The sequence below is a fragment of the Cyanistes caeruleus genome, chromosome 19 (genome assembly GCF_971803275.1).
Source record: "Cyanistes caeruleus chromosome 19, bCyaCae1.hap1.1, whole genome shotgun sequence".
NCBI classification, from domain to species: Eukaryota; Metazoa; Chordata; class Aves; order Passeriformes; family Paridae; genus Cyanistes; species Cyanistes caeruleus.
Window position 1 is genome coordinate 2,366,116 of NC_141719.1, and position 27,161 is coordinate 2,393,276.

Genomic DNA, 27,161 nt, shown 5'->3' on the forward strand with positions numbered 1-27,161 from the left:
TCTTTACTTTGGTGTCCAAAATGGAAAATTTGGCTCTGTAATCAAGACTGGAAAATTCTGGCAGCTTTGATGTGATTTGTTTTTTTTCTACTTATTTCACTTTCACTTGTGGGATAATAAATGACCAGGTAAAATTAACTGGTCATTTAACTAAGCAGATTAAACCTGTGTTTTATGCTCCATGATTCCTTATCTTCCATGGTTGCTTATGCCCATGAAGCACATTATTGTCAGTAATGTGCCCCAATGCTCATTATCAGAATCTGAAGTGTTTGAGTGTGTTCTCAGGACTTGCTTTTGTTATTTTGCTGGCTGCTGACACCAAGTGCTGTCCCAAAGATAGAACATTGTCTGTTTTGGAGAACCCCACAATAACAGCAGCAGGTAGTATCTCTCTTTGAAAATATTTGGGTCTATTGCAGTTGTTTTCATTGTGGCCACATTGCAACTCAGGGCAGCAGGAGTTTCTCACTTTGCAGGTGTTCATCCTGTTCCTCCCATCGAGAGCAAAGGGAACCAGCCACTACTAACTTATGTCCTGGAGAGTTTGACATAAGGCACTGATATTTCTGTCTCTGATTTCTCACACTCCCAGGGAGCACTCATTCTGGGCAGCTTTCTCAGCATCCAGCACTCTTGGACTATGCCTTGTTCCCTGTGCAAGGCAGGTTTGCTGGAGCCTCCCAAAAGCTGGGGCTGGGTTGCAGTGGCTGCTCCCTGTGTGCTCATTTCCAGTAACCTGCACAACTCCTCCTTTGCAGGCAGGACAGAGGACCTGGGCAAACCTGAAAGCAGCAAAATGGAATTGGTGGTCCCCACGCTGTGCTTTGCACAATGTCATCAGTTCATGTCACTTCAAAATGTCATTTGCCATATTTAATTACCTATCACTCCCTTTTATTGATATGAGCCCTGGAGTGTGCAGAACAGTGGGAAACCAGGGCCAACAGCTTGCTCAGCCACTGTTTTTCAACTTTGTGCTTCAACTACTGTTTGTCTTGAAAATTTTAAGTATGCTTTAGAGTAATCGGAATATTTTATATCACAGCACTGTGTAAAACATTACCTGTTGAGAGGAGCTGCTGTGCAGGGCTGGTATGTGGCAGGGCTGTTGAGATGTTTGCCCTGTACCTGCAGAGCAGGTGAGCAGCCTGAATCTCTGTAGCACAGGGTTAGGCATGGGAGAGCCCCTTGCATACCTGCCATATCTGCAGAAATGCACTTGTGATTGAGAGGGAGAGCAGGCTGTACAATTTCCTGGCATACAAACTCCCTGACAGCACCCTCCCTGCCCTGGTGCCTTCTCTGTACCTGCTGTGGTGACTGCCCTGGGGAGCAATCCTTTTACAGACATATGGAACAGCAGAGAAAGCTTTTTGCTTGTACTAGTAATCCAGTTTTCCACATCATGCTATCAAAATAGCTTTTGTACTACCCTAGTACATCTGTGGTTTGCTTTTTTGCTGGCACATTCCAGAAAGGGGTGCCATGGGTTACTCAGGAGCTGCCACTCTGCATTTTGTAGGGTATATCTGGCAGCGGAACAGGACAGTGTCTTTTAACATCCACTTTTGTCAGCATTTGTGAGCAGTCCCCTCAGTACTCAGTCATCAGCATGAGGCACTTCAGGATTCATTTAGGCTGACTGACAGATTACTTTGGTCACTAATCTTTCAGCTTCTCAACAGGTGCAGATGCAAAGGTTGAAAAACTTTCTTTGACATTGTTTGAGACCTGTCTGGCATTTTTCCTACATTCGTGGTTGGTAAGAGTAGACTGTGCAGACTGTTCTTGAGCCACAGATATTCCCACTGTGATGCTGGCAGCAAAAGCATCGTGGTCTTCCAGTGTTTGTTTGAGCACTGAGTTTGTTTACTGCACAGATCTCTCAGGGCTTTCCCAGCTCTGTGGCACTTGGAATGGCCTCTGCTGCTGCAGTCTCCAGGAACAAAATCTTTCCAATTTTAACTCCTTTTCCGGCCATCACCTCATGTGCCCATGTCCATCAGTTCTTTGCTTCTCTTTGTGCTGTGAAAAAACTCCTCAATAACAGGTAATTAGAACTAACAAGTCTTGGGAAGACCTGGGGTTTTGTATTGTAAAATGGATCAGACCAAGGTCCATAAGGGAGGTGTGTGATGTTCTATGGAATGCTCCAATGCAATATTCTGTGATCTTCAGCAAAGAAGGGACACAGCAGATGTGAAGGCTGCAGAGGATCTGCCCTGCCCAGCATTGCCAAAGCAGAGGCAAGCTGCAAGGCTGTAGCCCATCACAGAGATAAAGCAGGAGCTCCTCTGGGCTGGAAATGAAGTCTGGAATAACCAGGCTGTCCCAGAAGTACTGAATTTTCATCTTTGAAATGCCTTCTCACTCTCAGCAAGTGCAGCAGTGGGTAAAAGGGAGAAAGGTGTGAGAGTGGGGAGGGAGCAGAGGCACAGAATTAGAGGTCTCAAGTCGTTCATTTGATCTTCCCAAACTTGCCCCTATGTTTTACTTGAAATCATGATAAAAACTTCCTTGAAATCTGCTAGCTCAGAGTTAAATGTCATTGTTTACTGCACCTGCAGTGCCCTTCTTGGTGGTTCAGCACTTGTGGCTTGTGGCTCTTGTTCTCTCTCACAGCCCTTGTGCCAGGGACAGGCCAAGCAGCTCTGAGACTGCTTGAGAAAAATTCAGCAGTGGAATGGGGAGCATGGGAGGGGTTAATGTGGAGCAGCTCCCTGGGCTGCTAAAAGACCAGCTTTTGTGGAAGTCTGAGGGAAGGAACAAGGATCTCTGAGCTTGACATTGTTTGAGACATGAAAAGTACAACAGGATTTCTGTTACTACCTCCATATGTAATACTTTGCATTTATTCCTAGTGTGTTTTGTTTCCTGTGTTGTTGCCTGTTCTTTGAAGACTTACCAGAGCTCATGTAAACAATCATGTATAACCTGAACATATTTACAACACATTTCTCACTTTCCTGAATTGTCTGAGTGACTGGCATCATCACCCCTCAGACCTTTGATTTGAGGAAGACTCTTTTTGCTTCTGCTCTTTGCCTTCTGATTTATCTGTTTCTTGTTTTGTACAGTAGTTTTTTCACTCCTTGTCTGCTTCTTTTCATAGAAAGGAGTTTATTCTTTCACAAGCATACCTGTGATAGTTGGTCTAACAGCAGATACCAGCACTCCCAAGAGTACCACCGTGGCTACAACATTGCTATTGAATTTTTTCTGTCATTCTGCTTAGTTTGACTATAGTCATCTATATGCACTTTCACAACATTCTTTTAAATTGGCTGCCTGGATCTTCTTTGTCTTCCTGATCCTTCCTAATTCACTTATTTAGCCCTTTGCTTATGTTTCCAAAACGAAATCCTGCAGTTGCCGTGTGTTGAAATGCTCCTCCTTGAGCCATTGCCACAAAACCACAAAGCAAGACCTACAGTGACAAGCTGGTGCAGTACAGGAGCAGTTCCACTTGCTGCAGAAGTGAAATTTGGTTATGGAAGAGGCAGAGCTGGCAAGCTTGTGGTACTGGGGTAGATGGAATAATTAGTACAGAGGAGTTTGGAGGAGAAAAATGGAGATGAGGAGTGACAGAGTTTGCAAGGGTTGACAGAGAATGAAGAATTAACAGAGTTTGGATTTGATACAGATATGGCAAAGTGCCATGTAGAAATTGCACAGAAGAGGAATTGTATTTCCAAGGGGTGAGCAAACGCTTAACTCAGAAAGGAACAGACAGAAACTGATTTGATGGATGTAGTTTGTTTTGTAGTCCTGAAGAACTGTGTGCAGAATTCAGTTAAAAAATGCTGCTGAAGGCTGTGTGTGCAGCACAGAGCTGAGCAGTTCCAGCCCTGCCCATGTAATGAGCTGCCTGAGCAGCAGATTAGCTTCTACTGTGCCAGCTGCTGTATAATAGGACTAATTCATTACCCAAGGCCAAGTAATCACTCTCAATAGCAAGATTTAGAAGAGAGCCTATGACTTGTCTCATTGCACTGCAGACTGCTGATGATCACAGCGATAACTGAGACCAAATGAAGACTGGGAATAACCTCAGTCTGTTAGGGAATGAAGAACGGAACTTCAGGTATTTTCAAAAAGAAATCATGTTTAAATCATCTTTTGGAAAATAGTTTTGCAACGAACATGAGTCAGTGAACCCCTGTGCACAGCTCCTCTGAGCATTACCCCAGGGTTTGAGGACTCCCTCACTCCAGCTCCCTCCTCTTCTCTTCACCAAATTTACTAAGGCTGAATATGAAACTTTGGTGGGGGACAAAGCTTTCCCTCAGTGCTTGCCAGAAACATAATCATGGGCCAGAAACATAATTCATCTCTGTGATGGGATCATGGCAAATTCTGTTGTGCAGCTTGCTGGCAGTGCTGGGGAGGAGATTTTGGTGGTGCAAATCACTGTTCCCAGCACGCTGTGATCACTGTGGCCAGGAGCAAGGCATCTTCCAGCATGCCTCTGATGCCCTCCTCGGGAATGTTGTCACTTTGGGCGTGGGACTGCCACATCTCAGGGGTGGGACTCTGCTGGAGTAGGAGAGCAGGTCTGCTGGCCACATTGGAGCCCCACATGGAAGGCAGTGAACCCACAGATGGAGACCACAAGTAGCACATGAAAGGGGAAAGGAGCTGAGAACTGCTGAATGCTTCATCTCTGGCTGCATTTTTTACTCAGTTAGGTCAGAGAACTTGATCACAGGGCTCCACCCAGTGATGCTCAGCAAGGTCTTTATATCACAATCTTAGAAGCTTGCACACAGTGATTCTGGTGACACATGGAATGAAGCTGGCTACACTGAGCAAAGCAGGTTTTTGCTGGGCAAGATGCAAATCTCTGGAAATGCCTCTTTTATGATTCTAGAATCAGAAATACATGAGCAGGAATGGCTGTAGTCCCTTTGTTAGCACTGGTTAGTGCTCTGTGTAAGTGTCCCTGATGTATGCAGTGGTGTTAGAGCTGCAGGGCTGAACCTCCTCCTCCCTTCTGCTGCTTCCCGCAGCAGGAGCTCCAGTGCCCTGGCTGGGGTCAGAGCTGTGTCCTGGCAGCCTGTGAAGAGCCCCTCAGAAGCTACAGCCTATTTCCAGCCCAGAGTCAGGCCCTGGAATGAACAAATCCCAACATTCACTTTGGTGGTAGGGAATTTGCTTTTGCTTTCAGCGCTGGAGGATCCGATGTTTGCTTGTGGTTAGAGGAGAGTGAGCTTGAAAACCTTTTACTCCTTCCCCATGGCAGAAGTGTTCTGGGGAGGTTGATGTGACTTGCACAGGCCTTCCCCTCCCTGTGCTGCAGTGGGATGTTTGCTCCTCACCACCAAGAGAGAGCCTCATACAGTCTTTTCTTGCAGATAGCAATGATTGTGGCTACTGAGCTTCGTGTACTGAGCTCTGTGTGAGGGAGGTCTTGGGGCTGCTCCTTTCAGCATCTCTGGGTGGTACCTGCTTGGGGTGCACACCTGTAACCCCCACAGAAATCTGAATTAGCACCATCAGGCAGATGCCACAAAGGGTTCTGCCTGCCAGGGCTGGCACCACTCTGTTCTGAGGTCATGGTTTGTCATTGTCTCTCTCTTTGAGTGGCACACAGCTCAAAGGGCAGATGCCCACCAGCTTCTTATGGTTTGAAATGCAGTGCAGCTAAAATCCTTCAAAATACTTCTTCCTTGTATTTACTGCTTTTAATAATAAGGTTACAGCTTGGCTTTTGATAGCCTGTACACCTAAGATGTCTCATTCTGCTCTGTGGAGAGCAACAATTGTCCCTCTTTATCACATAATGTGTAACTACCTCAGTTGCCTTACCAGAATGTTCCTAAGGAGTACAACTGATTTACTGCTCATCACAATGTAGGACACAATTTTTTCCTCTCTTGTAAACGTTTTCTTTTATTTATGATGTTGCCTTCCTTGACAACTTCAACGTTTTCTTCTCAAGGCGAGAAATTTATTTATAACCAAATAAAATATATGCATTTATAAATTCTTCACTGTTGTTCATTTTCCCCTCTCTCTGCTAGTCTGCAGCTCCAGCAGTAGTAAGGCAATATCTTCAGCTGAAGGAGTTAAATATACCACCCCAGAAAAGTGCAGGCCAGATCTGAAAGCTATTCTTGTAACACTAATTTTGATCTCAGCCCTGTTTCCTGTCTAAAGACCTTTCTCTTTCAGTGGAGATCATGAAATGTTACATATATTACTTTTTCTCAGAGCATGCTGAGAAAATATCTTTCAGCTCCAGAGGCTCCCTCTCTCAGGAGCCCAGCCTTAGGAACAACAACCACACATTTCACTGTAGTTTCACTTCTCTATATTGTTAAACCATATTATTCTGAAGAAAATAATACACTGAAATGTGCTGCCATTGTGTAGCAGAGTGTGATTAATTAGGCACTGAACATTCAATATGTTTAAGCATACAAGACAACTACTAGAGTGAGGTCAAAACCAAGATAACCTCTCAGATTTCCCTCAAATAAAACAGGTTTTATTTTTCTTCACATGGTGAGACCCTGCAGCTGTGAAAAATTCACCAAAAAATTCCTCCTGTAATCTACCAACTTTTTCCCCTTAATCCAGTCAATTACAGGAACTTGGAATGAGCAGCACAGAGCTGCTGCAGCAAGGGCAGCACTGCACTGCTGACCCCTCTGAAGTGCCAGTGAGGCTGGGGGAGGCAGGCACTGCTCTGTGGGGGCTGCACAGGAGGGCAGTGTGTGTCCAGAAGCCACAGGCACAGCCATCCTGCACATCCCAGGCTGTTGGAAAGCTCTGACTGTTCCAATTCAGCAGCAGGCACAGAAATATTTAGAGTTATGTGAAGGATGTTTGGGCTGTGCAGGTGAAGACAGGGCAATGCTGGAGACCTGAGCTGTTCTGGGCTCCCCTGAAACCCTCTTGTGCCTCCTTAACCCCATCTGCACTCAGCAGCAGCCCTCTTGAACCTCCCTGCTGCACTGGTCCAGCTCCCAGTGTTTTCCTGGGGTACCTTCTGTGTGCTCTGAGCTCACGAGGCCACTGAGCAGCAGAACCTGTTCAGAGTGGGCATTGGGAGAGAACAGAGGGGCCAGACCCTGTTGTCAGCCACCTCAGTGCCCTGTTCCCCTGTGGCTGCAGCTGCCTGGTCTCCAGGAGTGCTGAATGTGTCCCATGCTTCTCTGGATGGGGCTGGAGCAGTTTGAGCACACAGCTGGGACGGTGTTAGAGATGGCACCAGAGCCAGACCTCAGCTGGGTCACTGCCATGTGGGTGTGCTACTCAAGCAGGTTATCTCCACCTCCTGACAGAGCTGTCCAGCCCTTCTGCACAGATGATGCAAGAGATGCTGATTTCTCCAGAGGGGATGAGTGTTGGTTTACACCTGGCAGGAGCTGCCCAGAGCTCACCAGTGGAAAACTTCTGGATGCCAGGAGGGCTCCTCCTGGCAGCCTCCATGCCCGATGGGGGCTGTGTGTGTTTGGTGTCCACTGGCTCATTTATAGTCTCCAGGAGAGGAGGATTAACCAACCTCCTGTGCCAGGTGAGCAGCTCAAGGGCAGAAACTGCTAGATATGGCTGCAGTTTCTTCTCTGCATGAAGTGAAGCACCACATACTTCCTCAGGGTACTGCTGTGCTGTGCTGTGACCATCCTGCTGCCCCAGGGCACAATCAGAAGTGCCAGTACAGGGTGTCCAGGGAGATGGCAGCTTTCTCATAAGCTTCAAGGATTGTTTGTGCTGTAGTGTTCCAGCGTGGACAGGTGAGAAGCCTTGGGGCAGGAACTTCTCAGTCACGCAGACAGTGAAGAACAAGTTCATCCTTATTTCAAAACCACAAAACAGTTTGATTCCTTTACAGCCAACTGAGGGAGAGAAACTCCTGAGGTCAGTCTCTCCCAGTGCTTTTTCAGATGTCCAGGCTGTCTTTTTCTCCCTGGTGATCAGAGCTGTGAGCACCTGCTTAGCTGAGGTCTGCAGTCCTGAGGCAAGAGGATAGAGCAGCTCTACCTGTGGAAATGCTTAAAGAGGCTGTGTGGCAATCCCCACAAGGAACCACACTGAGATGTAGTTTTTGTGTCTTGCCAAGCTGTTCTTCCCTTGCTAAGTCAGAGAGCAGGAGCCTGAGGGTGTTGTTATCAATCTGGAGTTTGAATTCAGCATCTGTTCTGCATCGTCCTGCTTCTTTCCCGGGCACGAGGCCAAGGTTTGGTGTCCAGGAGGTGGGACCCGCCTGCGAATGCAGAGCTGTGCTCAGCCTCCCCACTCCCTCCTCCACAAACAAGGCTGCTGTGGCAGAGCAGGAAGGTGCAAATACGATTTTTACAGCCCAGAAAGCAGCTCTTGAGTTTGAATTAAATTTTCCCAGAACTATTTTTTTTCCCCTGCCTTGCATCTGTCTGAGGCCAGCACAAGTGTTCAGGCAGCTGGGTGCAGAACTGCAGGTATCACAGAGAGCTTCCCCAGGACTTCCCTGGAAATCTCAGAAGGGAAGTAGCACAAACAGTGAGGTGCCCTGAGCAGGACAAGCTCCTGACAGAAAGGACCCTGTAAGAACTTGGTGCTATGGGTAATAGCAATAGAGTGTTTCCATGACTCCTGGATTACCTGGGCCAAAAGCTGTGCTTCAATACTTGTTTTTTCCTGCTCTTCACAGGGTAGCAGCTTGTGATCTGGAAATTTATGACCATTTATTTTTAAGTCTAGATTAAAAATTGAATTCTACCTTTTTCACAAAAGCATATGACTTTAAAACCCCATGGGCTTAAAAATCCCATCTAAAGTTGTGGAATATAATTGGCAGACTCAACAGAACTTTCTTGTTTTCCCTAGGCTTAATTTTTTTTTTTTTTTTTTTTTTTTTTTTTTCAGTCGCAGGCTTCAAAACACCTCAGCTGCAAATACTACCATAATTCACATGCAAAAGCTTGCAGAAGTTCATGTGGAGAGGGCTTATAGGCTAGGAGTGATTTACTTATGCCTCTCTGAGGTGATGATGTCCAGGTGGTGCAGGGTGGGCAGACAGCACCTTCCCTGTGATAGTATTATTAAAGGTTTCATTTCATTTCATTTCAGAAAGATGGTATCATCCTCCCCCCCAATTCTTAACTTTCAGCTCCAAGTGTTGATCTTTCCTAAGTAGCATTTTCCTCTTAGATTATGAGATTATTTCTATTAGATTTTATTTTCTTTCTAATACATGATGTCATACTTTAAATAATATTTCTATTTTCGTATCAAATGTGTCCATTCCAAGCCATCTCCCAGTGGAGTGTCAGCATAGTGTAATCTTTGGAAACAGCTGCTGAGGACACATATCTGTACCTCATACTCGAGTCACAGGCTCACTCCTTTGCTTCAGAAAGGCTGAATAATACCTACATCACTTCTTATAAATAGTTATTTGATATTTCCTTAAAGAAGTTCAACTTTTACTGTGGCTTCAACACCACCTCCATCCTGAACCTTCCCTTGAAAAAGTTAAATTCATTTTTCTTCCTCCTGTGCAGAATGGGAGAATAAACCACCCTTTTTCTTTTCAGCAGATAGATGGCATATCCAACACACTCCCATTTCATTCATTATTTCTGGCTACATTAAACTACTTTCTTCTCTTTCTGTTCAGGTCATTTTTTTCCTAGATCTTTGGTTTTTACTTTCTTTTGGACCAGATTTTCCATGGATTCTCAGAGATTAGCGAATGCTCTGAGATTTATGAGCCAGTTCTTCAAAATTCTATCAATGTCAGGGCTCTCCAACTTAGTCTTTCCCTGCTGAGGCTGAAATATTTGTTGTTGGTATTAACTATGAGAGCCACTTGATAACAGAGGGCTTTATTAATAAATGACATTTTGTTAAATATCCTGAACATGGTCATTCATGGGTAGCTCTCCTCTGCCGAGCTTCAACTTGTTATTTTATTTAGCCTTCCTCTTAATATGCATTTACAAAGTATTTCCTGTTACTGTTAATGCTTTTCTGCTGATTTTATCTACTTTTGCGCCTACACTTCTATACTTGTCAAAGGAATAACTAGCAGCTTTTTTTTAATTTAAAAGCAGTCTAAAAGGTTCATTCTCTTACATGCCTAGTACCAAGCACAAAAGCTCCCCAGTCCCAATGACTTCTGATGTTTCCATATTACAATTATTCAAATTCACTGATGCAGTAACTGGTGATTATATGCTGTAATGGACATAGGAGGAAGACAGATATTGAAATGCCCAATTCCATAAACAAGATTAACTTGCTGGGTGTAGAGCAATCAAACCAATATATTTTCTTTATCTGCTTTGAGAGTGTGGTTTGAAGAATCTGGAGTAAGCAGGAGGTCACAGTGTCTGGACCACGTTGGAAATGCATCCTCTTGGCAGGAAAGTCCCAGGGACTGAGGTGTCAGGCAGTTTTAAAATGGCCAATTTATTCATCATCTTCTTTCAACCAGTGTTAGTGGGATTGGAGACTGACTGGGAAAAGAGAGAGGGTGGAGGGGACCCAGTGGCACTCATTGTGTTCTGAGAATGCTCAGTTACTGCAAAGTGCAAATTCAAATTCATCAATAGCAGTTTCCAGAGATTTTCCCTGTGCTGGCTTTTTGTGGGGGACTGTTTTCTCCTACTTACACTTTTTCCAAGTCGAATATTGAATTGATATTTCCTGGGTGTTTCTGGCTGCTCTATTTTTTTCTGCTCATGTCTGAGCCAGATGCAGTTGGTCATGTCCCAGCAGCAGGTCTCCTGCTCAGCTGCCACTGCTGTCTCCCAGCACTTTACTTTGCCATCCCTCATCTCTGCAGTCCTCCCCACCACTGGCAGTCTGCTGCCGTAAATGTTATTATTGCATATGGATCAGGACTGAGTGGATTTCACTGCACAAGTGTGGTGGCCTGGATATTCTTCTTAGATGAAATGGTGGAGTTTCATTAAAAAGAGCTAAACCAGGAAAATGAGATCTGAGCTCCCTTCAGCATGTAGAGAGCCAGGAGCAGCAGCTGTGAGGACAAGGAACAGGTTTTTTACCTCAGAGGTAGGCCACTAATTAGAAGGTAAACGTGGAAAACCCTTTTATTTCAGCCAGAGATAAGAGGCTGAAATTCACTGCCTGGCCTGGTGAAATGGCTGCTCACATTACAGCCCTGGGAAGGTTGCACATGGGGGAAACACACAGGTGTCCTCTGCTTGTGTGCTCCTCCAAATCAGAAAGGCCAGAAGAAGGAGCAGAGCCACTGTGCAGGGATGCTGGAGAGGGGACAGCAGCTGCAGAGAGCCACTGGTGCTGATGGATGGATGAGAACCAGCTCTGGCCTTTCCAGGAGCACGGGGAAGAGGGAAGCTCAGCTCCTGCAGAGCCCTGGAGATGCTGCTCTGCCCACCAAGGGCTGATTCAGGGTGCAGCCTTACCTGGATGTCACACACTGGCTGCCCTTGATGTCAGCCCAGCAAACAGCTCTGATGTGGCTGTCCAGACCTGGCTGTGGGTGAGGATTGAGGCAGCCAGGCAGAGATACGTGTGGTCATGGCCGAGCAACCTCCAGAGTCCCTGAGCCTGCTGGGGAGGGAGGATTTTCCTGAGACACATCTCAGTCTTCTGTCAGGGTACAAAGGCAGACCCACATTGGCATACTTAGAGAGGGAGCCCCTGGAAAAATGCTGCAGATGCGGTAATTGGTGTCAGTGGGGCTCTCCCTTCCTGCTGAGCCTGGCAGGAGTCTGTCCCAGCTGCGAGGGGCACCAAGCATTCCACACTGCCCCCAGAGTCCCTTGTCCTTCCTGTGTCACCCTGTCCTGCCAGCAGGCACGGGCACACAGCCCTGCTCTCAGAGCAGCAGTGGCTGCCTGTCCATCTGCCTGTTTGTCTGTCCGGCCACAGCAGCAGGCAGGGTGTGCGGGGCTCCTGCAGCCTCCTTCAGGCGTGCCAAGCGGTCAGAATGCCTTCCTCCCGTGCCTTATTTTGTTGTTTGTTTGCTCGTTTGTTGAGATTTGTAGCAGCGACAAAAAGAAAGAAATGGAGGTGGTGTGTCTGTGTGAGTGCATTGTGCTGCGGGGTTACAGGCACAACAGGCACATTCCCCACGCCTGAGAGAGATTACAAGGGAGGGCGCAGGAATGTGCATCTGGCAGCACTTTGTATCTTGGCCATTTCACTGCTTGCTCTGCATCTGAGGTTCCCAAAGTTTTGGTCGTGGAAGGCCATTTAATCCAAGGAACAGATTTCCTCTGCAGGGAAACACCATTCAAAAAAAATTGAGGGGGTTTGTAAGTAAAAGGTTGCTGCTTGAAGAAGTACTAAGGCACACTATGTGGGGATCTGCCCAAGCACAGCAACAGGAGGAACCGCATTTCATTTTAAAGTAGAGAAAAGTGTAGTTATAATATGCCAAAAGATTGCTTAGGGCCTGGGGCCAGGAACAGAATCTGAGTAAACTATTGCAATTTTGTTTTAATATCATGGATTTTGAGATAATATTTGTAATAAAATTATCAGAAATGCAAATCATTAAATATAAGGTTGTCAGGCATCTTGTCCAACATTCTTCCTAAAAGAGAAAAGATTAGTTAAAGTCTTTTTTAATAAGTTAGTATTTTTTAATAAATTAAAGCCCTCTCCCTGGAAGTGTCCACGGCCAGGTTGGACAGGGCTTGGAGCAGTCTGGTCTGGTGGAAGGTTTCCCTGCCCATGGCAGTGAGTTGGAATGGGATGAGCTTTAATGTCTCTTCCAACCCGAAGCATTCTGTGATTCTATGATAAATACAGACTAATTACTACAAACTAATTTGGATAATTCTTTGGGCACTCTCAGAATGTTCTTTTAATAACTACTCATGAAAAGGAGAATACACTACCTGACAAGATCTCCAGAAACTTATCTATGATGCTTTTACTTGCTTTTCTAACTTACAGATACGTTACTTGCTCCAAACTGTTTCTGTAAATGCATGTTTTTGGCAGATGACTGTAGCAAGGTTTGTGGTTGCTGTGCCTTAGCTCTGCTATGCATGCTTGTGTGTGCATGTGGGAGGGAGCTTGTGTATTTTAAGGGAGAATCCCTTCTTTTCTGAAAGGACAGTAATTATTAGTTGTTACCAAGTGATTTTATTGTGTCTGGGAAACTGCAGAACCCTGCAGTAGAATGGGGCTTGTTAAAACCTTAGTGATGTATGAGAAGTGAAGCACATGAAGGCACGCCCCAGCAGAGATGGGAGAGAGGATGTTGGAATTGCATTGTTTGGAATTGCATCCAGCTGCTGGAATTGCAGAGGATGCTGCAGGAAGATAGCAGCACAGGTAGAGAGGAGTGCTCAGGCTGAGTTTCCTGCAGTGCACAGGCTGGAAGCCCCACATTAAAACCTTTGGCATTATTCCCAGATGTTCCATTCCTCCAAACCCAGCTGCACTCACAGGCACAAGAATTCCAGAAGGCAGCCATGCTGCTCAGCTCTTTGTTTGCCCCCAAGCCTGCTGAGGGTGACTTTTCTACTCCCCTTTTTCATGCCACAGCCCAGGGAGAGGGGTCAGACAGCAAATTTAAGTCTGTGGGAAGTTTCTTTTTATAAATGCTTCCAGCCACCCTTCCAGGGCAGAGCACCTGGAGCAATCAGCGTGCCCACAGCTTTTTGGCTGGCTCTTGGGCCTCTGACCATCTGAGCTGGTGTGCCACACTCTGCAGCCACTCAGGGAGGGATTTGTCCCCACAGCAGGTCATTTCAAACTGGAGACAAGCAGTAATGCTGCAGCTGGCTTGCTCTGGACTTGTGACTCCCTGTGCTTCTGGGGGTGACTCTGACAGTACAAGGTTTGCTCAACAATGGCCCTGTTGTCCCTGGATGCCCAGAACAACACGGCCTTTCAGAGTACTTGGCCCTGGTGCTCTGCCTCGTACCAGATGCTGGTGTCAGAGACAGAGTGGCACATGCCTCCTGAGAAGGGTGGGGCTTGTAAAAAAACTTCTCTGCTCCAGGTTTCACACAACAGAGTCTCAGGCATCCAATTTTGGGAAGAAAATAACTTTAAAATTGGTACAGTGCTAGAAACAGCCCTGGGGAGAGACCTCAAACAAAGGAATCTCTGGGCTTGTGCTGCCCTACAATCCACTTACCCATTGCAGTGGTGATTTGGGGTCTCTTGCTGCTCTCTGGCTCCTACAGAGTCCCCAGGTGACCAAACACCCCCTGCTCAGCCCTGCGGGGCCCTGAGCCCTTGGTCAGGCAAAGGATCAATGTCCATTCCCAGCTGCTTGCCAGGGGCTCTGGCCATTCCCCCACTTCTGGCACAACCTGCAGGTCCCACCTCAGCTCCCTCTGGAGCATTGGGGGTTCCACAGTGAAGGGAGGAGAGCTCCTGCCTACTTCTGGGCTGCCCTGGCACAGGACACATCCAGCCCAGGATTTTGGAGGGCTGGCATTTGCCTCATTCCCAGTCTGTCATCTCCTTCTGGCCATTCCTACCTTACCAAGCCATGGTGTGATAACTCCTGCTTGGGGAAGCCTTAGTATCCAAGAGAGCCAGCTCATGACAGCCTGTGGCAGAGCTCTGGGTCTCCATTCCCATTGAGGGGATGGGGCTGGGACTCAAGTAGCTCTTGTCAAACTCTGTCACATCAGAGTGGGCTGAGTTTACACAGCAGCATGCAGAGCTTTTGCATAGAAACATGAAATTGTCTCATGGCAGCTCTGGATCTCTTGGGAAATCAGCTTTGTCCCAACCGGCCACATCCTGTTATTTTGAGACATTGTGATAGGGAGACAGCATGGCTTGATCTTCTGATGACAGAAAGGTAGCAGAGCAGGGCACTCAGTGTGCTGGCTGTGTCCTGGCAGATGAACCATACCTAGACCTCCAGAGCCTATACCCACTCTGCTAGTTGCAGATGGGATTCCAAATGTTAACTCTCTGAGCAGCAAGAAACATTGGTGCTGAAAGGAAACCAGAGGAACGGGAGAGTGCTAACTTCTGTATTTCTTTTGAGGAAGAAGGAAAAAGACTACAGTTAATTCAGAAAAACTCCTTGACTCCTATAGGGAAACTGGCTGCTGGGAGGGTTTGCTCCAAGTTTCAGGGAGACAGCTGGTCACAGATACGCTTGGGAATGGGTAAGAGGTATCAGCTCAGTCCTTCCTAGCATTCATTCACTGGATTTTACCTTCTGGATGGTTCATATGCTGACTTCCCACAGGGGTATCCAAGGCCATGTGTTGATGCCAAGGTCTGCTCTTTTTTTCTTCAGTACCTTAGACAGGACACAGTGCAGTCATCAGTCAGGGCATGGGCAGATAAATGTCATCATCAGCTGCCTATTTAACTGGTTCCTTGAATCCTCTTACCCTTCACTGGTTTCATCCCTTGCCCCACTTTTGTTTCTTCCTCTAACCATCTACCCCTAATCATCCCTTGTCTCGTATAACACCTCTTTCCCTGCATCTCTGTATCAGTGTGTGGTCTAGAGAACCTTTCCTGTGTCTCAATGTGCTGGTTTTCACCCCAGACCAAGGGCCTGATGGCTCTCACCACAAGGGTGACTGCACAGAGTGCTGTCTTTGTGGGATTAGGTTATCTGCTCCCATCGTTGTCCCTCTGTGCTCTGTTCCCATTCCTCTCTGCTCTGTTGTGTGTGGAGTTGGGCCCTTCATAGAATCACAGATTCCCTAAGGATGGAAAAGCCCTCTGAGATCATCAAGTCCAGCCATTAACCCAGCACTGCCAAGTCCAGCACGGAACCCCTAAACACCACATCTGCACATTGTCTGAGCGCTTCCAGCGACAGTGATTCTATGACTTGCCCTGACAACCTCTCCTAGTACCTGACCACCCTTTTGGTGAAGAAATTTTCCCTAATATCACAGAAGTCTGTCTGCATGACCCCTCATTGGCCTTCCAAGGGCGTGATGTAGAAGCTGCATCCAGTAGTGCCAACTCCTTGTGGCTGTCTGATGTGACCACCCACAGCTTTTTTCCTGCCCGGTGTCAGTCTGGCCATCACCTGTCCATGCATGGCTCAGTTGGGTACAGGAGAGGGGCTGCTCAAAGGGAACTGGACAGATGTGTCCATTAAGTGACTTGTCTGTTAGCACAGAAGGGAAAAACAATCGTGTGTTTTCCTGGGGGTGATTCCTGAGCTCCCTGTGGGTGCATTATGGTCACTGTGTTCTAGGTGGGCTTTCTCAGAACAGACACTACTCCTATCTGGCTGTCCGTGGTCCTTGGCACCTGGTGAGAGGGTGGTCCTTCATTTCCCCCTTGGTTGCTCTTTCAGTGCCAGATCTCTGCACCCTTGTCACAAAGTGCTGAATGCAGTCACCCCCTGAGAGCACCCAGAGAAAGGAGCACAGGAAAGGGAGCAGAGCTCAGGCAGAGCAAGTGGTGAGAAGGCTGGAGAAGGCTGACAGCTGGGCTGTTCTTTGCATGCTCTCACCCTCCTGCTCACTTGCCACTCCCCAAATCCTGGCTGTTAAAGGCTTTTTATTGTCTTTTTGCTAACCACCCTCTTCAAACCAGGGCCCCATTCCCAATGCTCTTTCTCCACACTGAATCTCAACCCTTCCATCTTTCTTATGCTTCCCACTTCTTACACCTGCCTAGCTTCCCTCCTCAGCCAAAACCCACTGACTGCCAAGCACTCCCTGAGCTGTTGCTTTGCCAGGGAGTGAGCATCGTCTGTGGTAGGATCTGGACCAGACCTGGTGCCAGGAGTCCCACATCACCTACCACAGGGGCCAGGCTCAGCTGCAGCTCAGTGCTGTGACTTCTCCCAGTCTGGCACATGGCTCTGTGCACCAGGCACATGTTGGGAAGGAAAGGAGAGGACTGAGCTGCACTGGAGTTACTTGTATTTTTCACTTCTGGTTTGACAGCCCCTAATTTGAAGGGGTCAGGATGGGATTTACAGATCAGAGCATTTCTCTTCCCACACATTTTGGTCTCTCACACAGCACTGAGGCAGAAAACATCACCCAGTCTGTCTCCCTGGGTCATGTATCCTTCAGAAACAGTTTGTTTTTTCCTCATTTATGGTACTGACGGAGAAAAATATACTAGTCCCAGAAGGCACATTCTCTGCTAACACTGTGCTTTTCGTGTATGTTACATTAAAGACAAGTCCTGGGCACATGCCTGTGCCACAGCCAGGGACCTGGGTGGGAGAGAAGGGAGGCTTTTGGCAGCTGTGGATCTGGCTGGAGACCAGGCAGAGCTGAGTGGGAAGCATGCACACTGTGTTCCACAGCCAAACGAGACAGAGAGAAGTGCAGAGATACAGGAGAGCTGGCCACTATTCCTCCTGCTCACAGCCACCATCAGCTGGTGGGAAGGTGGTAGAGATGGCATCCAAGGAAACAGCAGCTGCATGGAGATGCAGGAGTTATTTAGGAAGAAGGAATGAAGCAGTGGCATGGCACAGAGGAAACTTATTAGCACAAGGAGACTTTTAAAACTGGGAAAAATGAGAGCTGCCCATTAAACTGGAATGTGGGTAAGTGCTGGGTGTAGTTCAGCCCACAGCTTCAACCTCAGCACTCTGAGCTGCTCTAACTCAGCACGGGAGGGGACCTGGGCTGGTGGCACAGGGCCACAGCCAGTGCCCAGAGCAGGGGAATGGCACAGCAGGGCTGCAGGGCAGTGGCACAGGCAGGGCCACCCAGGGAGGGTGACTTGTCCCCAGCAGAATGTGCCATCCTATTCAGCCGGAGGGGAGCTGTGCTGGTTGCCATGACAACCAGGACAGATCATATGACCCGTTCCACTTTCTATATATAAATCTGTTTCACACAGTGTATGTGACTCCATGGAAACCAAATGTTGAGCAAGAAAGATTGCATAAAAATGAACAAAATGCAGAATGACTCAAAGTATGAGGCAGAGAGAGGCTGTGGGTAGGGCTGAGGGGTTTGTGAGTGCCCCAGGCCTCCTCCTGAGCCAGGGCACAGGCTGATGCAGGCATCAGCTGAAGCCAAACACAGACCCCACTTCTTTAACTGCACCATACAGCACTTTCCTGTACCTAAAGGGGCTCCAGGACAGCAAGAGAGGGACTTTGCACAAGGGCCTGGAGTGACAGAGAGCAGGTTTTGATAAGTTTTTAGGAGGAAATTCTTCACTCTGAGGATGGTGAGACCCTGGCACAGAACAGCTGTGGCTGCTCCTGGATCCCTGGAAGAGTCCAAGGCCACGTTGGACAGGGCTTGGAGCAACCTGGGCTAGTGGAAGGTGTCTCTGCCATGGCAGGAGGATGGAATGAGATGAGCTTTGAGGTCCTTTCCAGCCCAAACCATTCTATGCTTCTGTAGTTCTGCCTTTTCTGTGCCATTCCCTAGGACTGACACACTCCTTTTCCAAGCTCAGTGGTCACACACACAGCAGCTGGACAGAAAGATAAGCTCAGTATTGTCAGTGCAGAACAAGCCATTCCCCACAGGACAGAGGCTGTTCTGGGGCAGATTAATGCTGTTTCCTTGCATTGCTCCTTGCAGGGAGCTTCCCCTCTATAATTTCCCCATCTTTCTGTCACCAGTGATCCTCCAGCACTGCAGGGCAGCTGCTTGTTTGGGCACCGTGGCCTTTCCTTGTGCTGCTGGGTCTGCAAGTGTGACTGGACAGGTGGCAGCAGCAGGTGAGTGTGCTGTAGCTGCCCTCCAGCCCTTTCCCACAGCCAGAGACTCCTCTTCATTTGCTCCAAGACTGCATGCTCTGCTGAAATAGGATCATAAAATCACAGAAGAATTTAAGTTGGAAGGGATTTTTGAAGGTGTCTGGTCCAGCTCCTTGTTCAGAGTTAGATCAGGTTGCTCAAGGCCTGAACTTATGGGTTTGGGATTGTTTTGCTTTCTTTTCCCTGGGGTTGTGTGTTGGGAATTGCCCCTGGTCTGAGCTCTGCTGGAACTCTGTGCAAGCCCACACATCTTCAGGGAGCTCAGGCTTGTCAACACACAGATGTTTCCTCCCCAGGATCCTTCTTTGAAGGAGAATGGGGATTTCCTGCAGTTTGAAAATGGGAAGTCATTTTCCTCTATTGAGCAAGGCAGAATTTGCCTCAGGGTCAAGTCATCATGGATTGAACTGATGTGTGTCATTCCCTGTTGCCTCACTTTGCTGCATAAAACCCTTTTTGGCTTTTTTTCCACCACTGGGAGGGCATCACAATGCCAAGGGCTATTCCAAAGGAACAGAATGAGTTGGGCTGCTGCTAACTTGATCAAGAAGACCAAGAAAGAAAAGAAAAACAGTCAAAAAGTCAGAAGAGGTGGAATGGGAGAGGCACCCACCACCTCCCTACTGGCTGTGCTGCCCTGTTCTGAGCTGGCCCAGCCAGCCAGAAAGTGTCAGGGCTCCAACAGGCAGGCCCTGGCTGCTGCTGCACTTCACGTGAAGCATCCAGGATGCCTGACCCAGTTGTCCTCGTCAGATGAGCTTCCAGACCAGCAGTGTGTAGCAGCACACAGAAACAGTATTTCCTGGTCAGGGTTCTGGTGCTGTGAGGTGGCTCTCTGGCCCACACAGGTTGTCCTCTTCTTGACATCCCTGTCCCAGTGCCCCTGGATGCAGGGGAAGAAGCACAGAGAATGGTTAGGTTTGTGTGCTCTGACCTAAACAGCAAATCCCTCTGCCTCTTGGCAGTGCTGCTGTCCTGGATTAGAGGAGTTAACCCCATAGATCTGTTCTTATTCCACATGCTGCCTTTGCCATCTCTCTATCACGTGGTTGGGTGCTGAAGAGCTCCAGTGCCCTTTCTGCATTTGCTGCTCATTTCTGTTTTCTCTCTTCTGTGCATTTATCAGGAGAATTCCATCCCTGTGTTCCTGCAGGCAGCAGACAAAAACCATCCCTTGTCACATAGAACAAGACCTGTTGGGTGGCTGGCTTTTGTATGTTCCCCTGCTACATGGAATTCTGATCCTAGGAAATCTCGTGGGAGAGAAGTTCTTGCGCTGTTGGATTTTAATGTTTTGTGAGACCCTTTGATCCCTTTTCCAGGCATCAGATACAGATGGAGGAGGATTTCACTGGGGTCACACGTTCACTGCTCACATTGTTCAGGTTTCCTGTTTCCTCGACCATGTGTTGCACACATCCTTTCTGGGTCCAGATTTGCCTGTCCACCACCATGGTGACAGCAGCTGGTGACACTTCCAGCAGTGACAGTCAGGGGAGTGGCCTGAACATTTCTGAACTGGAAGGCGCTGTGGGAGTCAGAAGGTTTAGAAAGTGGAAGGGACTGCAAGCCCACCCAGCCTGAGCTGAGGCAGGGGTGTCAGGGTCCTGGCTTTTTCTCTTTATTGGAATAGAGAACTTCTAGAAAGAGGCACTTAATCTTGATGGAGGAACCACAAGAAGTGCACAGCTCCCTGGTAAGCCTTGATACTTATTCTCATGATTGGCAGCTTCTTTTCAAGCTGAGCTTTTCTTCAACTTCCAGTCCCTGCCTGATGCTCTCTCTTTGCTGGTTTGCAATGCTCTCTGCTGATAGGAAACCTCCTTTCCATGCAGATGTCCTCTGTTGTAATTTACTGTTCTCAGAAATTATGCTGGCAATAATTCTCATAAAGCAGGAACAAGAAATCAAAGTAACAGTCCAGTCTTGCTGATCTAAGGAAAGGGTGCATCTACACAATGGATACCTCTCAGCACTTTCCTTGTTCCATGTGTCTGGGAGCAGGGAAAGTGCCCTGCTGAGAGCTGGGTTTGGGAGAGCTCTGAAGCCCATCTGTGGGTGCTGTGCCAGATGTGGAGCTGTGCCAGATGTGGAACTGTGCCCTCTTGGAACCCTATCTGCCAGTGGCTTCTGCTCCCTGTGCCCTGTCCTTGCTGTGTCCCAGCAGCAGGATTGCCTGTCATCACAAGCCACAGGAACCAAAACCTCTCCCACATAGGTGTGCAAACATGGCCTTGGTTTAACTGTGCTGGTGCAAGAAGAAGGGACTGCAGATGGCCTGGCTGGGACAGGGTTGTGTCTGCCGAGGAAGACTGAGCATGAAAATCTCTCCTTTTCCTCAGATCTCCTGTTTTGGCAGAAAAGGGACAATGTGCTACCCACGATGGCCTCTCTGGTACTCTCATTTCTGAAAGGATGGCTTCCTGAATGTGCCTAAGCTATGAGGTACTTCATCTATGGTGCATTATAATGCCCAGGCCCATGTGCCTCTATCCCAGAGCTCATCATCCCACACTATCTATGCCAGAGCATCCTGGGCTCCTACATGATGAGAACAGGGCTAGTAGTGATATGGCAAGGAGGAATGGCTTCAAACTGAGAGAGAGTAGATTGAGATTAAGACATTAAGAAGAGATTCTTCTTAATGTGGGGCTGGTGAGGCTGTGGCACAGGCTTCCCAGAGCAGCTGTGGCTGCCCCTGGATCCCTGGAAGTGTCCAAGGCCAGGCTGAATGGGGCTTGGAGCAACCTGGGATAGTGGGAGGTGTCCCTGCCCATGGCAGGAGGAATGAATGAGATAAGCTTTGAGGTCCCTTCCAACCCAATCACCCAGTTGGTGATTCTGTGATTCTGTGAGGGCAGGTGCTGGGGAAACCTGTATGAAGTCAAGTTTTGTTTCTTCTTCTGTTCCTCCCCTACACCATTTTCCATTTCTCTTTTCCCCTAAAGCTGCTGTAGGAGCCGGAGTCCAAGTGTTGTTGGGAGGGGATTGCACTGGGACTGGTTAGGGGCTCTAACACAGAAGTGGTGCCAGCATTCAGTGGATCTTCCTCTGCAGTCTCCTTGGGGGGATAAGTCCTGCCTAACAGTGAGCTGAGACACATTCCTGTCTAAAACAAAGGGAAGAGATGCACACATGTCTTCTGTCTCATGTCTTCTGTCTCGTGTCTGATTCATGTCATGATCCCTGCTGTCTTGGTTTCAGCTGAGATACAGTTAGTTTTCTTCCTAGTAGCTGGTACAGTGCGAAGTTTGGATTCAGTATGAGAATACTGGATATTGATTAACACCCTGATGTCTTAGCTGGTGCTCGGCGGTGCTCACTCTAAATGGAGGACTCATCTGTGTCCTGTGCTGTGCCAGCAAGGAGCTGCAGAAGGAACCAGGAGGGAGCAAGGCCAGGACAGCTGATCCACACTGTCCAAAAGGATATTCCACACCACAGATATTCCACTCATGCCAGTGTATAAACTGGGGGAGTAAGCTAGGAGGGGCCAAATGCTGCTCAGGGAAGGGCTGGGTATGGGTGTTCAATTGTACTGTGCATCACTTGTCTTTCTTGGGTTTTATTCCTCTCTCTTTTTGTTTCCTCCTGTTTCTTTGTTATTATCATCATTATCATTATTATTATCATTATCTTTTACTTTATTTCAGTGATTAAACTGTTCTTCTCTCATGAATTTCACTTTTTTTTCTCATTCTCCTCCCTATCTCAGGGGTGGGAGGCAGGGAGTGGGTGGCTGTGTGGTGCTGAGTTGCTGGATGGAGTTAACCCACAGTACGCTCACATAAAAGCAGACTGTTTCCCCATTGTTTCCAAGAACTTCAGCATTTGGCATTGCATTGCATTGCCATTTGCATTGGCAGTGCTGATATTTCCTCTTGACTGTCATGGATAGAGAGCACTGTGCTCAAAGCACTTCTCTATTGGTGCAAAATCAGAAGCAAAGTTAGAAATATTAGTGACCACAAAATAGAATTAGCAACTGTAAATCATAATGCTTGTATGCTTTTTGAAGTGATTCACATTTTGGCACAGACTACAGATGAAACACTGGGTTAATTTTGCTTTTTATACTGTTTCCATCCAATATTTGCTGGTGTTAACTGTATAGCATCCAGATCTGTCACTGGGCATAACCTTTGTTTAAGAATGCATCCATGGCACTCACCTGTGAAAGTCCACTCACCTGCAGTCCAGCAGAGAGACGTGAAGCAACACTGAAAATGTGATTGAAAGAATGTTGGGGCAATTCAGAGCCTCCCTTAAGGAAGCTGGTAACGTCTGTCCTTGCAGGGCACTGGTGCTGGCTGTGCAAAGTGGAGGAATACCATGGGCCCCTAAAGTCATCTGAGCTTAGCAGTGACCTGCTTGGCACGTGGAGTCAGTGTAGGATTGTATTAAGAAGTAGGGGTAGTGGGAATGGAGGGAATTCAGTTCCAGGAGGGAAAGAAGGTGTTAGGTACAGAAACGGTGAGTGTGCAGCAAAAACGTGTGAAATCTGGACCTTCTGAGACAGCAGCCAGGGCTGGGTTACCCCAGATTCCTCTTTAGGAGGTTCCCATGCACAGCAGAGATAGTCTGGTGTATCTTTTCTTATTTTCAAGGCCAGATATCAGTGAATGGGATATGAGGGAACCCACTTGCTGCAGTATTCTTCCAGAGCTGGTCCACTCCCACACTGCAGAGTTTACTCTTCTTCAGTGTCCTTTTGCAAACAATAACAGGGCACCATTAATCCCGTGGTGGAGGAGCTGTCCCAGGATTTGTTCCAGTACTCTGTGGTATCAGGAGCTTACAGGGAGAGAAGCTGGTTTTGTGGGTTGGGTGATGGTGCTCCTGTAAAATAAATTGTGACAGCACCTCCATGATCAGTGCTTTGACCCACTGGTATATCCATGGGAAGATAAAGGAGGGCCAGATGTTTGCCTGTCTTTCTCAGACACTTGATGATTTCATGCTTTGCATTTTACTACTCAGCCAGAGTCATTTTCTTGGACAGCTCCTCGTGCTCTTGGGACATTAAATCAGAGGGGTTGATTTTTGTCCCAAAGGGTGATTCCTTCAAGGCAATGTTGCTTCATGCTCTGGATGAAACTAGCACAGATGAAAAGAGAAATGGAGTGGAATACTTTGGTTATACTGGAATCTCTAGAAAGCCAAACCACATCATTTCTTTCCAGCTATGTGTCTGGTTAGACTTTAGATAATCTAGATATTGACTTAACAGGTTGGTTTTTTTTGGTTTTTTTTTTCTTTTCAGCAGAAACCCCGAAAGGCAGCTCCTCAGCCAGGAGAGGACACCATGAACGGCCACCTTCCCCCCGGCTGGCAGAGCTACATGTCTCCCCAGGGTCGCAGGTACTACGTGAACAGCTTCACAAATGGTAAGTGGGGGTGGCTTTCCAGGAAATGTTTCACCATACCAGCAGAGATCTGTTTCAGAAATCATCTTTCTAGTTGATTTGGATAACAAAAGTGCCTGTAGAGCCAAAGAAATTAATATGATCCTTACACCATATGAAAGAAAATACAAGAAGATTATTATTCTCTGTCATCTTAATTCTGACCATCAGAAGACATCTGAGATGTTGACAAAAGACAGAGAATGTAAAGCAGAAATGTCCCTGTCATTGATGTTTTAGAATCTGAAACACTGTTAAAGATAAAACTTTTACCACATTCCCTATTTCCTTTACCTGGAGATATTTATGTCTATATTTTTTACCACATTCCCTGTTTCCTTTACCTGGAGATATTTATGTCTATATATACACATACCTGTAAATAGTTCGATAGAACATCAGATATCAGTAAAACACCTTTGGGGAAAACAGAAACAGTGAATTGGTCAGACTCAGTTTGCCTTGGAGACAAGGAAAGAAAAACACATGTAATGGGACAACACAGACAAAGCTTTCAGTCTGTATTTGTGTGCTCTATTCACTGTCATGTTGAGAAGCAGACTTAACTCACGATCTTATCACCTGCTCAAGACCTGTCAAACTTGTACCACCTCCAGTTTACCTGAGACTCTGTGTCAACCTGCTTTTCTCATCTTGAGCTCACAGCAGCATTGCAAAACAGGGTCTTGTGACCAGAAAATCCGCATTTCTGTAGCAAAAAAGAATGCCAGAGTGACTTGAAGGAGAGGACAAGTGGAACTAACCTTGCTCACAGGGAAGTTGCAGCCATCAGGAGTGACCTCTGGCATTCCTTTATTACACTCACAAAGGAGAGCCATGGGCACCTCATGGTCTGCTCAGGGGCTGATGTGTTTTATTTCAGAAGCTTTTGGCCCAGAGCTTTGCCAAGTCATTATTTACTGGAGTTTGATGCACTCACATCTTACAGGACGTTCCCTCCAGAAGATGCATTTCCATTTAAGCCTGCCTCCATTTTCAAGCACAGTTTGCTCTGGCTGATGGGCAGCATCCCCTGCACAGCTGGGGAGATTAGCAGGAGTTAGATACCCCATCCCCACTGCTGCTCAGATGTAGGGGAAGAGGTGATTATGCTCAGTTGTGAGCCATCACTGTGATGGACCCATACTCACTGGGCTGAGCCCAGGTAAAAGGCAGAGCCTGTTTCTTTTGTGATAAGAGCTCTTGTCACAGGGACTCTGCCTCAGAAACGTGGGGGACGGGGACTAAATTTCTCCCTAATGTCAGGCAGTTTTGTATTTCCCTCACAAAAATTACAAGTAATATAACAAGGGCCAATTGCCATATCCTGTTTGGGAGCTCAGGCCAGAAATCAGAGATTTCTGATTCCTCTAGGAAGGGAGGATAACTTTGGCACAGGCTGACCAGGGAGGCGGGGGAATCTCCGTCCTTGGAAAATCTCAGAAACTGGCTGGACAGAGCTGTGGCTGATCTGTTGTTAGCAGTGATCCTGCTCAGAATAGCTGGGCTGAGGACTTCCAGAGGTCACTTACAACCAGTCTAGTCCAAACCACCTATGGTGTTTATGTAAGAGGATAGAAGTGGGGTTTCTGTGTTCTGAGCCTTGCTTTAGGGATCACTTATTCAAGTTCTGTTTAGATAAGAATGCTTTCACCATCCTAAGCCTTGTTGGCTTTGAAGTCAGACTTGCTCTTTTTCCTATGCTGGACTCAAGAACCCTGCATTTCTGAGCCTCCCATTGTTCCATAAGGGCTGTGTGACAGCAGGAATCTCCTGCAGCATGTGCAGGGGCACTGACTACCCTCTAGCTTAGTAGGTGTTCCTGGCAAGCTCAGCTTAGCTAACCTGCTCAGTTAGAATATGCTGCTGCCTCAAAGTGTTCCAGCTGCATAGAGACTGCAGCTGGGTGATACTGCTTGAGAGTGTTTTTGCTCTGGTTGGGCTATACTGCATGATCAGACTCAGACCTCAAATGACTGTGCTTCCTCAGAGTGGATTAAGTGCCACAAAAGTGTCACCTGTGGTGTCATCTCGGCTTCAGACAATGCAGAATGCAACCTCCAGGCCTTTTGGCTGAAGTGTGTGGTGAAGCCTTTCCCAGGCCTGGCATGAGCAGCTGTCTGGACACTATTTTGATTTAATCTGACTAATTAGCTTTGACCTCTGATCCCACAAAAACCTGTGGTTCAGGACTATCCATAGGCTCATGATGGTCAAATTTGGTGTTGCTACACTTTCTTCTTTGACTGCTGGACCTGCTGAGCCATGCAGTCACCATAAAGTCACATTTGGCATGTGAGACTTGCTCCTAACAGTGGGACTGCATTTTGACACTTAGAATGTATTCTCTGGGTTTCAGCCACAGGATAAGTCAAAGACAATATGCTAGAAGCCTTAAACCTACAGGACCCATCTTTCCTGTGGCAGAGCTGCATTGGCATGGGTGATGTTTATGGCCAGTCTCACAGACTGGACAGCTCACTGCTGACTTGTCTGAACTGCTTATTTGTTCTGTCACTGCTGCAGCTGCTGCTGGGAGTACCAAGATAAACACTGGCAATGTTTGTCACGAGGACATGGTGCTGGCACACATCTCTGTCACAGGGCTTTGTGGGCCTCTGTCCCTCTTGGCCTCCTTAGCACCATCGTTTCAGCAGCAGGAGCCAGGTCTCTTCTCCATCAAGGTGCACATGTACTTCTAGGCTGCTCTCATTTACCATTCACCAGACAATGAAAGTACCCTGAAGCATTGGAGAGAGGTGTCACTGTTTAGTGCACGCACATGGGAGCTCAGGGGTCAGTGGAAGACAGCTGGCTGACCCTCAGTGCCTTCACAGATCACTCCAGCCTTCAGTGAACTATGTGATTAAAGGTCTGCTAATCATCGTTACCCACCAACAGCAGCTGATGCAGAACTCTTGGTGTGTAACATCACAGCCACTTCTCAGATATCCCAGGCACCAGGGGAGGGAGGAAGGAAAGGAAGGAAAGGAAGGAAAGGAAGGAAAGGAAGGAAAGGAAGGAAAGGAAGGAAAGGAAGGAAAGGAAGGAAAGGAAGGAAAGGAAGGAAAGGAAGGAAAGGAAGGAAGGAAGGAAGGAAGGAAGGAAGGAAGGAAGGAAGGAAGGAAGGAAGG

General features: G+C 47.4%; 1 protein-coding gene across 3 annotated transcripts in view; it reads left to right on the plus strand.

Annotated features, from left to right (window-relative positions):
- Positions 1-27,161, plus strand: part of GAS7 (growth arrest specific 7) — a 76,026-nt gene that overhangs the window by 7,856 nt on the left and 41,009 nt on the right. The window contains exons 1-2 of one of the 3 annotated variants that reach the window (XM_086856690.1): positions 20,055-20,318; positions 23,886-24,009. In XM_086856690.1, the coding sequence (XP_086712816.1) occupies positions 20,286-20,318; positions 23,886-24,009 (157 nt within the window). In that variant the 5' untranslated portion in view covers positions 20,055-20,285. Of the gene's footprint in view, positions 1-20,054; positions 20,319-23,885; positions 24,010-27,161 lie in introns of those variants that run through there. The other 2 variants (XM_086856688.1, XM_086856689.1) reach the window with 2 other exon arrangements.